Source organism: Mus caroli, chromosome 1 (genome assembly GCF_900094665.2).
Source record: "Mus caroli chromosome 1, CAROLI_EIJ_v1.1, whole genome shotgun sequence".
In the NCBI taxonomy this organism is placed as follows: domain Eukaryota; kingdom Metazoa; phylum Chordata; class Mammalia; order Rodentia; family Muridae; genus Mus; species Mus caroli.
In genome coordinates, this window is record NC_034570.1 from 110,371,561 (window position 1) to 110,384,221 (window position 12,661).

The 12,661-nt window shown below is 45.8% G+C and overlaps 1 protein-coding gene across 1 annotated transcript; it reads left to right on the forward strand.

The window, feature by feature from the left end:
- The first annotated feature begins 886 nt into the window (after positions 1-886).
- Nifk (nucleolar protein interacting with the FHA domain of MKI67) lies at positions 887-12,409 on the forward strand. Its single transcript, XM_021163082.2, has 7 exons — positions 887-1,041; positions 2,623-2,766; positions 6,492-6,600; positions 8,148-8,359; positions 9,404-9,460; positions 11,147-11,281; positions 11,553-12,409. The coding sequence occupies exons 1-7, from the start codon at positions 937-939 to the stop codon at positions 11,742-11,744; spliced, it is 954 nt and encodes a 317-aa protein (XP_021018741.1). The 5' UTR covers positions 887-936; the 3' UTR covers positions 11,745-12,409.
- Positions 12,410-12,661: the final 252 nt, after the last annotated feature.

Below are 12,661 nucleotides of genomic sequence, written 5' to 3' on the forward strand. Positions count from 1 at the left end.
TAAAAATAAAATAAATGGGGACTGGACAAATAGCTCACAGTTAAAAGTATCTTCTGCTCTTCCAGAGGACTTGAGTTCAGTTCCCAGTACATTGGACATCTCTCAACAGCCTGAATTCCAAGTTCAGGAGATCCGACACCATTATTCTCTATGGTCATCTGAATTCCTGAACACATAACCACTTACAGACACAGGTGTATAATATCAAAAATATAAATATGTGTTGGATTATGCTGTGGAGACTTCCATGATGAGGACTAGTGGAATTTCCAAGTCCTGAACTTGAGAGACCTCGGGGACTGGTGGAATTTTTTTTCTTGTAGGGTAGGATCTGGCCACTCTCCCACTTCTGGATGGTTAGAAAACCATTAGGGACGTTGGAAAACATGCGGGGGTGGGGGGACTGGGGAGGTTGGCCACTGGATCTCCTCAGGCAGGGGCCTGGCCACTTTCCTGCTTGAGCGTTTACAAAGTTTACAAAAGGAGCCCACAGCAGGGAAGGCTTTTCCTGTTGCACGTTGGCATGAACAGGCAACAGGCATGGCTAATGTTTGGGACTTAAAATTTGTTTTTGAGTCCATGGAGCCCAGGCTGTCTTCGAACTATGTTTATGAGAATGGCGCTGAACTCCTGATCCTCCTGCCTCTACCTCCCAAGTGTTGGGATTACAGATGGGGGCAGGGGGCGTGGCTCCAGTCACATGAGGCACTGGGTTTCAAACCTAGGACTGAGAACAAGCGCTTCACCAACGGAGCCTTAATCCGATTTAAAATGTTTTTAGTTTGTGGCCAGTAGGTGGCGCTCGAGCTGCCCCAATACTAGACACCGGGGCCTGCTCTTTTGCTACACTTCCGCCTCTACTTCCGCTTCCGAGACGCGAAGGGAACGTCACTTCCGAGGGTTCCGCGTGGACTGACTTGTTCGGGGTTCTCCAGCATGGCCGGGTTAGCAGAACCCGCGAAGCCGAGTCTGGCATTGAACCCGCAGGAAGACTCGCAGTTTGAGAAAGCTCTGACGCAGATCCAACGGCGCACGAAGAAGGTGAGCGGCGCGGGGCGGACGGGCTGGCTCGGGAGCCAACCTCTCACGGGCTGGGAGATGGTTCCAATCAGGGGACCGAGGCAGGTCAGGAATCGGTGTCAGGTGAAGGAGGAGGGGTACCACGTGTGGGAGCATGGCACCCCCAGATCTCAGAATGTGTTAAAGCTGCCACGCTTCCGCTTTGGCCCGCAAAATGAGGGTTCATGGTCTACCGCAGCATTCGGAAGGTGTGTTATGTCCCCTTAGCTTGTAGTGCTTAGAAGACGGAGTAGACCTTCCGAAGCCCACGTCCTGGGAGGATCGAGAGTCAGAAAACAGCTCAGGGTCAGAATTCAGAATAGAGCTTCAACCTGTCCACCTATCGAGTTCAGTTTGCATGCAATGTCCCTAACGGAAGTTTATATTCCCTTTGGTTTGCACCATTGGAGTGCATTGGAGAGAACGACAGCTTTTCTTTTTTGTTGTTGTTGTTGTCCTGGGGGTCTTTTGGGAGGGTCGCTTTTGTTACAGTGTCAGTGTGGGGTTTATTGTAGCCCAAGCTCACCTCACATTTGCTGTGCAGTCGAGGTCTTGAACCCCCTATATCCACTTCGTGAATACATTATAGGTCACCCTGTACCCTACCTGACAGGAAACAGGTTCTTGTTGTCTGGGGTAATAGTATGGTGACAGAGAAGGAGAGTCTGCACCGTGAAGGTTAACAACCGGAAACAGTTAAGATTCGGTGTAATAAACTGCCAACTGCATTCAGAGTTGAAGGTCTTGGGTTCAGAGTGTTACTCTGAATATGACAGACTGTTACTTGCTTGTCCATTTAGCTCTTAAACACATGGTGTGCTGACTGTTTTGTAGGGACAGGTGGGTGTGGACATGTGTGTGCCTTGGTGTGCATCATGGTGCATGCGTGTGTGGGAATCTGTCTCTTGCAGAGTCTGGCTCTGTGTGATTGAACTCAAGCCTCAGCCTTGCTCAGCAAGGGCTTAAGGGAAGAGAGATACCAAACACCGAGTATTTCAGTTTCTGCCCTGATAGAGTTATGAGTTTGTTCCTGAACCAAGGGGAAAGAATGGTGTTGAAAATTTGTTGCAGGCCAGGCAAGGTGACTTTTACCTTCAATCCTAGTGTTGGAGAGGCAGAGGCAGGCAGATCTCCACCTAGCCTCTGAAAGGACTTTAAGAAGCTGGGTGGCGGGGGCACACACCTTTAATCTTAGCACTCAGGAAGCAGGGGCAGGTGGATCTGTGTGAGTTTGAGCCTAGCCTGGTCTACAGAGCTAGCTCCAGGACAGCTGGGGCTACACAAAGAAACTGTCTCAAAAAAAAAGAAAAAGACTTTAGAATTAATTTACTCTAAGGTTACGGAATGGCAACATACTTTAGTTGAAAAATAAAGACCTTTGCAGGGCATGGTGATAGAGGCCTTTAATCTTAGCATTCAGCAGTTAGAGGCCAGCCTGGTCTACGTAGTGAGTTTTGGGCCAGCCAAGACTCCATAGTGAGATCCAGCTCAGAAAAATGCGTATACGCACACACGTTTTGGTGTAGTATGAGTTTGTATTTTTAAAATGTTTATCTGTTTTAGCCTCAGCAAAAGAAGAAAGAAAAACTTAACCGTGGAGTAGTTTATCTGGGCCACCTACCTTCAACACTTTCTGAAAGCCACATCTATGACTACTGTGCCCAGTTTGGCAACATTAGCAGATTCAGATTGTCTAGAAGTAAGCGGGTAAGATTCTGTTCCTGAATTCAACTATGTATATTTTGCTTGTCAATTGTATGTCATCCTTTGTATTCATAGGCACAGCGTTGTTACCTATAAAGTTCCTACCCGGAATCTTTTCACAAGCCAGGCATGGTGGTACACACCTTTAATCCCAACACTCAGGAAGCAGAGGCAGGTGAATCGGTTTAAAGCCAGCCTAGTTTACATCATGAGTTCGGAGATACCCACAGCTACATAGAGCTTGTCTCTAAATAAAGTAAATATAAGTAAAGTGATTTTACAAATTGCAGTGGAATCACAAGAAAGTAAGCTTGGTGTAGTGGTCCATGCCTTTAGTCCCAGCACTCAGGAGACAGGGACAGGCAGACCTCTGAGTTTGAGGCCAGTCACAGTTTCATAGTGTGGATTTCTATCTCAATAAAAAGCAGGAAATCGTGAGGCTGTGGAGATAGCTCAGTCTATAACTGTCAACCTACAGAACCCAGGTCAGAAGCCAGGTACGGTCATATGCGCATGTGATCTCAGTGCTGGGAACGTAAGGCTTGCTAACCAGCCAGCTGAGCCCAGCTCCAGGCCAATGACAGAGACACCCTGGGAAATGCCCAGAGGTCCGAGCGCTTGTGCCATAAACATGAAGTGGAACACGTACACACACACACCTTCTTCAAGCACCAAGTGAAAGGCCAGGTGTGACCCCAATATTGGAAGCTGGAACCACTGATTGTAGAACTTGTTGCCAGCCAGTTAAGCCAAAAGAGCAAGCGACCAGCTTAATAGAAAGTCCTGTCTTGAGAGAATAGAAGGTACTGTGCATCCTCCAGCCTCTGCCTGTGCACAGACAAGGTGGTGGAGCGTCTTGAGGAACAGCACTGAGACTTCATGCTTGGAGTTGGCTTACCTTTTGTTAGAAGGTTCTATCTGGGAGCTCACCCGACAGGCTGAGGGTTGGATGTGCTTACAGGGCACAGCCACACGTTGCTTACAGGGCTTCCCTCGGGAAAATTGGGCAGCAAGGATTGAAATTTAAAACAACCTCAAGAGCAGAATCAGTGTTCTAAGTGTTCATTTAACTAAGGTAGTTGCTTCTCGTCCTCAGACTACACAGACAAGTAGATCATGTTTATTTTGTGACTGCTAACCCTGGGGTTAATGAACTTAAGTTTGTTCATTTGAACTTATGTAAGGTTTCTCTAATAGATCCCCTAAAACCACAGGAACCATTTTTTGTGAATTTGCTTTTACCGGGGTTTAAGTCAGGGGATGGGAATTGTCGCTTTGTGATACCACCACCTTCTTGAGGCCTACTGCCAACTGATTCCTCCCTGGAAGAGAATTTCCTCGCCTTGGGACTCCTCCCGCTGGTTGCCTCTCCTAGTTCCCTGAGCAATTCTTCCTCTTGGGAGACTTGTGCTGTCCCATCTGTTCTTTTGTTTGCGTGTGGGGAAGGAGAAGACGAGTCTTGCATTGTCCTGAGGAGGCTCGTGGGCTTTGGCGCTTTCTTTGTGGGTCGCTGAGTCTCCTGGAACTCGTCTGGAATGTAACTGCCGTCTCTTGCAGGTGCCATGGCCAACACAGCCAGCAGCCTCTTTCTTCCCTTTTGTCAAGTGTTTCTCCTCAGTTCCTCCAGCTTCCTGCTAATCTTAGAAGCCACTTCCTCTGCCTGGGTCATGGCTTCTAAATCCTGTAGACTCTACAGTCTCATAGGATAGCTATTCATCACTTGCTATGGAGGTTGCTCCCCAAATACATCTGATTCTTGATGTATTACTGCACTTGTTTGACAGCTACCAGGAGATGCAATCTTTGTTCACTGTTCAGCTAGTGAGATGCAGTGAAAAATGAGTCCATATTTACTCCAGAAACTTGGTTCCAGCTTGAGAGCCTAGGAGTGGCTCAGATGCTAGGATGAGCCATCACCTGCATGACAAAGACCATGTATTTCAACAAGTTTTTAGATTTACATCTTCTAAGTACCTTTAAAGTGTTAGGTTTTGATTTGGTTGGTTGGAGTCGGAGATTAACTGTGGAGTTCTGGCTGTCCCAGACTTGCTACCTGGACCAGGCTGGCCTTGAACTTGAAGCTGTCCTACCTCTGCTTCCCAATTACTAGGATTATAGGCACTCATCACCATGCCTGGCTTAAAGGGAATTTTTATTATTTATCTGTCTGGGTATTCTGCCTGTCTATGTGTTTGTGAACCACATGCATGCCTAGTGCCTGCAGAAGCCAGAATGGGGGCATCAGAGCTTCTGAACTAGGAAATTGAAGCCACCATGTGGGTGCTGGGAATTGAACCCAGGTCCAGTGCTCTTAGCCACTGAGCAATCTCTCCAGCCCCTACAGCCTTCCTAATGCTGCAACCCTTCTATACAGTTCTCATGCGGTGGCCCACAACCATAAAAGTATTTCATTGCTACTTCATAACTCTGATTTTTGCCTGTTTTATGGTGCTGGGGCTTAAACCCACCTTTTTGTCTGTGTTGGGCATCCAGCCCTTGGCTTTTTGGCTTCTTTTCTTTCTTTCTTGATTACTTTTATTTATTAGAATGGAGCAGGAGTGAATGTAGAAATCAGCTAGTTTGTTTTTTTTCCTTCCACCTTGTGTTTCCTGGGGTTGGAGTCAGGTAGACTTGGTAGGTGGTGCCATTGTCTGGTGAGTCATTTCACTGCCCTTGATTTTTGTTCTTGGAATGGCATGTCCTTTCAAATTCCCTTTCAAAGGATCTATTAGTTTGCAGTGGTAGTCTGTTGTTTTGGTGTGGTTGGAAGTGCTGGTAGGAGATGGTTGGTGGTTGATACTCAACCTGGCCTTACTCTGTCTGTGTAACTGAAATTAACTTTGAATTGCTGCTGTTTGCTTTTGTAATATGTTGTTGAGCTTTTTGGGACATTGGTATTTTCATGGCATCCTGATGAGAGTTTTTTAATTCATGGAATGACAGTCTGTTACTTAACACAGGTCAGTGCCAGGATCGAAGTATAGACATTTGAACTCCAGAACCCACCCTATACTTAGGACCATTCTGAGTGTGGGAATCCACTCATGAGCTGGTACAGGGGTTAGGAAGTCCAGGCCAGTTCCTTTGCCTAGGCTGTGGAAATCAGGGCAAGTTCCTTGGTCTCATGACACTGGAGGCTTGGTTGTCTCCACCCTTAATGTGTGAGGTGAGGTCGAGCTGCCTGTGTTCTCCTCAGGCACTGGGGACTGAACGTGGGGAAGCACAATAGGTTAGCATGGGCTTACATTGCTATTTTATTTTGAGACAGTTTTACTTAGTTGCCCAGACTGTCCTCATTATACTCACAAGATCCTGCCTCAGCCTCCTGTGTAACTGGGATTCCAGTCTGGGATTACCCAGACTGCTTGGTTTTTAATGGGAAAAAAAAAAAAAAAAAATTTTGGCCCTCGCTGGTGTGTGAAATGAGAAATGAGTAGACAAATCCAGAACTGTGAAAGCCCAAAAGATAGCCTTCTTACCACCAGCGAGTACTACTGAATTCATTGTAGCCAGAATACTCAGGGATGTATCATACTAAGCCAGATTTTAAAGATACCAGAAAATCTATGTTCCAAGCTGTGACTGTCTTATCTGTCTGTTTGTGTGTTAGTTTGGGGGATGGGGGCAGGGGTCAACGGCTTTGAAATAGTAAAAGTTTCAACTGGGGCTTGTTAGGAGCTTGGTGATAGTTAGACTTAACGGCTCTTTTGTGGGTTTTTCTGTTACAGACTGGAAACAGCAAAGGCTATGCCTTTGTGGAGTTTGAGTCTGAGGATGTTGCCAAGATAGTTGCAGAAACAATGGATAACTACCTTTTTGGTGAAAGACTTCTATCATGTAAGTATTCTGACCTTTCTGCACTGTGGTGGGATTACAAAGTTACTTGTGACATTGTACTCGGAAGAGAAGCTGACCCATCTTTAATGTGTGATTGGAAAGAATTCTGCTCAAATTGAAAACTGGTGGGATTAAAGCCCAGCATAAGTGGCACATGCCTTTAATCCTGGCACTTGGGAGGCAGAGACAGGCTGATCTCTCTAAGTCCAGGGGCATCCAATGCTCTGTAGAGACCTTATGTCAAAAAAGGAAAAGAAAACTGGGGGTTAGATAGGTGTGAGCCAGGAAAAGGATGGCAGTGCAGCCTGAGGTCATTTCTTACCCAGTGAGTGGTGAATGCCAAACCAGAGGTCACTAACCTTTAGTTACTGGGATGTTAGGGGATTCAAATGGGGAACAGAAGATGGGCTACAGGTCTGTGAGACCTGGGTGCAGCCTCTTAGCCGAGTCTACACAGGGCAAGACCAAAAGTAAAGAATCGCATTTCAAGATCAGACTCAGTGAGGGAGGTGCAGCCCTGGCCGTAGCCCGGCTCCAGGCTCAGTAAGAGGCAGTTTGAAGGAAGTGAAACAGAGAGTAAGAGAGTAGAAAGTCCTCCTTGCCCTGCACAGACGCCTCACCCACAGATGCACATGTAAGTTGTTTACCACAGAGACACTGTGAACTTTTGTGTCCGTCACAGGAAACCTGTGGCATCACCATCCAGATCTCTGTCTTTGGAAGGTAGACCTAAGTGTGCAGCCTGCCTACGCCCATGGTAGAGTGTACCCTGCCCTGGGACCAGTTTACAGGTTCACAGGGCTTCCTGTAACTTGTTCTCCCAGTTCCAGTCACCATGGGAGACATGGTCATGGTCATGGTGTTCCATGTTCAGTAGAAAGCCTGGCTCCTGTTGGGAGAAATCGACTGAGCAGAAACCTGAGGGCATTGGTGCTCTGCTCTGTCCTGCTTGAGGAAGATACCAGAAAGGGCTTTGAGTTCTACTGGGTTTTTTGACTCTTGCCACAAATCCTTACCCTGTCCAGGACAGAGTGGGATTATCGGGGACTAGGAGTGTAGTTTACCTGGTAGAGTACTGGCCTAGCGTGTACAAGGCTGCACATACACTGCATCTGATGGTTCAAGCCTTTAGTGCCTAGATTTGGGGGAGTGGAAGCTGGAAGACCTTAAGTTCAAGGTCATTTTAGGCAACTTTAGGGCCAGCTTAGGCTATGTGAGTCCCTGTGTTTAAAAAAGAAAAGAAGGAAGGAAAGGAAGAGAAAAGAGAGAAAGAAGAGGGCGGAGAGGTGGCTGAGCAGGTCAAGCTGCTCTGAAAGTGTGATGGTCTGAGTTCCTTCCCCAGATCCCACATCAAAATAAGAGAGAACCAACTCCACAAAGTTGTCCACAGCCTCCGTGGGCAGGGTGTGTGAACCCACACACATGCATAGACAATAATCATTGTTTGATGTTTAAAGGTTATTTCTGTCATATAGGTAGTTCATACCACAAGAAATGGCTTTCTGGGAAATATAAAATTAGAAGACCCTTTTCTCTTTGTTTTATAGGTAAATTTATGCCACGAAAAACGGTCCATAAAGACCTTTTTAGGCAGAGGAATGCTCTGTTTCACCAGCCATCATTTCCAGCAGTGAAGCGCTATAATCAGAAACGACAACATTTGCAGATGTTGAAGATGGAGTATAGGTTTAAGAAGAAGGAAAAATTACTCCGGAAGAAACTAGCTGCAAAGGGGATTGATTATAGTTTTCCCTCACTGGTAAACATCCTTTTCCAGTTTTCTTGGTGGTTTCTCTTAGGGGTGAGCTTCCTGCCTTGCTAGTTGTAGCCCATGTCTGATGATACAGACTCTACCTCAGTGCTCCTCACACGCTAGGTTGGGTTTAGTTTGTATATGCGGCTCTTTTGGTTGATGGTGGCCAGGCTGGAGTCTGCCCATGCTAGGCAAGGGTCTGGTACTGAGGATGGGACCCAGGGCACTGAGCATACGTCATCCATCCCTCCCACCCTCAAACAGCTTTTAGAGAAAAGACCTGGCTGAGTTGCATGGACTGGTTTGGATGTAGTTTGTAGCTCAGGCAAGCCTTCATCATAGATCCTCTTGCCTCTGTGTCTTGGGATCCTGAGTAGACAGATGAGCTTGCTTACAGCCCTATACAAGTGGCTGCTACTATTGTTGATGTTGGTAAGAATGAGTCTCTCATTCCAAGCTGGCATCAAACTTAGAATTTCTGATCTTCCTGCCTCTGCTTCCTAAGTGCTGGGATTTCAGACATATGTAATGATTCCAGGTTCATGCAGTCCTGGAGGTATAACACAGAGCTTTAAGTATTTTACTTTGTATGAACTTCATTCCCAGGCCCCTGCCAGGTTTTTACCCCCAGTATACTTTCCTGCCTGTGCACCAAGTGGTTGCCAGGTGTCCTTGGAGACCAGAAAAGCATTAGGTACGCTAAAACTATAGTTTACAGATAGTTGCAAGTCACCATTTGGGTGCTGGGAATTGAATCTGTTTCCTCTGAAAGAACAGTCAGTGCTCATAACTGTTGAACAATCTCTCTAGTCCCTAGCTGTTTTTTATTTTTATTTTTTAAACCAAGGTCTTGCTACATGATCTAGGCTTCCCGAAAATTGGAGACTTTTTTGCCTCAGCCTTCCAAGTTATATACTCACCCAGGTTACAGCAAAATCTTGCCCTTGGTAACATTCAGCCCATTTGGCAATTGGACACTGATGCTTAAAATAGGAATTCAGCTACAGCATATGCATATAGCTGATAAATATGCAAATTGTTTATTTGCAGGTCCTACCTAAGCCAAAGAACATTGCTGTCACTCATAGAGATTCTGAGGGTAACCAGGTAAGATCATCTGGATAATGGCCACTGGTAGAAATACTTTGAGGAGTGTTGGCAAGACTTGGAAGGAAGCACTTGCCACCAAGCCTGGCTGCCTAGTTCAGCCACTAAGCACTCTCCCATTGTTGAAGGAAAGAGCTGACTCCTAAAAGTAGTCCTCGGAGCACCACACACATGCTCACAAATACGCACAAAGTAATCAAAAAAGGCTTTTTTTAAGGTAAATTATCTGAATAAAGTAAGTAATTTCTACTACACATTTTGTTAAAGACTTCATATAGTTGGTGGGTGTTTTGGTGTTTATTGGGGGACTTTTCTAAGATCTAATGATCTTAATGTAGCTGAAAGGGGAGTCCCAGTGTTACACAGTAAACCCCTAAATTACAGTCCTGAAGATAAACCTCCCGTCCTCCTGCCTCCCACATCGCATCCTTGATGCTAGAACTGAAGGCTTATGCCACTAGACCTGCTCTCCTGCATTGTGGGAGTGTTTGAGTTTTTTGAGGTTTTTTGTTTTTGTTTTGTTTTAGAATTATTTATGTATGTGAGTACACTGTAGCTGTCTCCAGACACACCAGAAGAAGACATCAGATCCCATTACAGATGGTGGTGAGCCATCATGTAATTGCTGGGAATTAAATTTGGGACCTCTAGAAGAGCAGTCATGCTCTTACCTGCTCAGCCATCTCTCGGGCCCTGCATTGTGGATTTTTAAAATCCTAAAATCATGTGGAGAGCTGGCCCATTGAGAAAGAGCACTTGCTACACAAATATAAGGTCCTGAGTTCAAATCCTAGAACCCACATAATGTCAGGTTCATGCTGTATGTTCATGTTCATGCCTGTGACCCTTGGAAGAGGGGGATCATGGACATGTGATACTTGCTACCCACCAGTCTAGCTTCCAGTCCTGGGAAAGACTTTGTCCACGGGAAATAAAGCAGGCTTGCATACACACAGTTGGGAGCCACCATGTGGGTGCTGGAAATTGAACCTAGTCCTCTGGAAGAGCAGCCGGTGCTAAACCATCTCTCCAGCCCCTTGATCTTCATTATCTTGTCATTTTAGAACATGCTTTTTGCTTCATGTTCTTTCAAACTGGAAATAGTCATAAAACTCAGTCAGAGTGAATCAGGTGAGCATGGGTTCTGTGATTGATTGTGTTGTGTATAGGTTGGACCTCAGCAACCACGGGAACAAGAAGTGAATTAGCAGAGGCATTTCTCCCTTGCTAGTTAGGAAAGGAGATAAGGAAGCCTTGCTGCACTTTCCCCTCTACTACATTAAGGAGTCTCCGATGTCTTTCGCTAGGGTTGCCGAAGGTTTCCTTGACTGAATCTTAAGAATGTTTTCTATCTTCCATAGAACCTGTCAGCCTTTTTCCCAAAATTGTAATTAGTTGGTGGTGAGGTGACATCTATTTCCAAGCTTATTATGCCTTCCTCAGAATCTAGGTGTCTGTTGCTTTTTTGCCCCAGTCTCAAGTCACAGAAGTGTTGTGTCAAAACTTGAGGACAAGCTGTGGTGTGAACCTGGCTGAGATAGACATGCACCATAACACCTGGGGAAAGCACAGCCTGTGCCTTGCTGACGACAGCTAACTGGCAGTTTAAAGATAGGCATACAACTGTAACATGCGCCTGTAGCTGAGAAATAAGCAAAGTGTTAAATCCTAGCCTTTATTCTTCAGGTTTTACCTGACCAAAAAGAAGGGCTTTCAGGCATACCTAGGAGAAAGGAGAAGATGATGAAAGAGGGCATTTCCAATAACATTCCTAAGAAGCGTAAGAGGTCTAGGAGGAAGAAGTCGTCTGTGGACAGCCAGGTGAGCATGCCTTTGCATTCTGGAAATCAGTTGCTGTAGGCATAATTTGAATGAGGAAAAGGGGTCTTCCCTTGTGTCAATGGGAAATAAAAACAGGCTGAAAATAGATCCCATGGTACACCTTAAAACTAGGAGGGTGGAGGTGTCGTGTGTTCCTGGTAAAGGCTAAGAAGGTAGTGATGTTGGGTGAACACTAGGGCAGTAGTGACTCTGGGCTGTGTTCCTAGCGCCTGTGTACAGTCCTAGACTATAGTGCTCTTCTTGCTTTCAGGGTCCCACACCAGTTTGTACACCGACGTTTTTGGAGAGGCGAAAATCGCAGGTGATGGAAGTCAGTGGCGATAAAGATGATGAAATCATTCTCAAGCTGCCTGTGCTCCCAGTGAAAGAAGACACACAGGAGACCCCAGCATCTGCAAGCCCTGGGAAAAAAAGACCGAGAAAAAGGAAGAGCAAGCAGTGATCCCGCCAGCGTTCTGTGCATAGTTCTAGGCAGATTTGTTGTTATAAAGGACTACTGTATTTTACTAGGTGCAGTGACATGCAAGCACAGACAAGACTGTTGGAGGAAGAATACGTGTTTGGTTTTCCAGTGAGGAAAGCCACTGGGAACCTGACTGTTCCCTTTCCTGTCCTGAATTTGTCTTCAGGCTTCATCGATCCCTTAGTTTTACTATCCTTATGAAACTCAGGCTTAACTACCAACAAACAGCCGATTGGTGCTGTTTGGACGGTGTGTAGTTGTGTATCTAACCCCCCCACCCCCCCCAAAAAAAATATGTCAGGCTTCAACCTCAGACATCTGAAACTGGAGATGAAATCCAGAGAGTGAAAGGGCAGTTCTGGTGTGAATAGATTTGCACATGTGTCCAGGAGCTGAGGAGGAATCCGAAATGACCCACAGTTACTGCAGCTAAGCTAGTGTGTAGGTGTCACAAATCAGTTTCAGCAGTTGTATTCAAGATTCACTGACCAGACTTTTCTACAGTTTATTTGTGTACAAGAAAACTTAAGAACTTTAGGGGGAAATAAGAAATGTCACCATCTCCTGTTGTAAGTTTCTGTGCCCTTTCTATGCTTTTGTTTTGCTAATTTGGGTTTCTTGAATATAACTGTCAATCTCCTTGATTAAGCTTCCTTTTTGGCCAGTTGTGGGGTGTGAGTGAGTGTACATGCTGTGTGTGTCCCTGAAGGGAAATCAGTTGTCTTCTATCCCTCTGCCCCTTAATCATCTGACATAGGACTCTGGTTAGACAGTTTTTCTCTATGTTGTCCTGACTGTCCTGGAACTCACTCTATCCACCTGCCACTGCCTCCCAGCTGCTGAGATTAAAGAAGCTGGCAGCTTGAGGTAGGACTTTTTTTTAGAATTTTATGTAT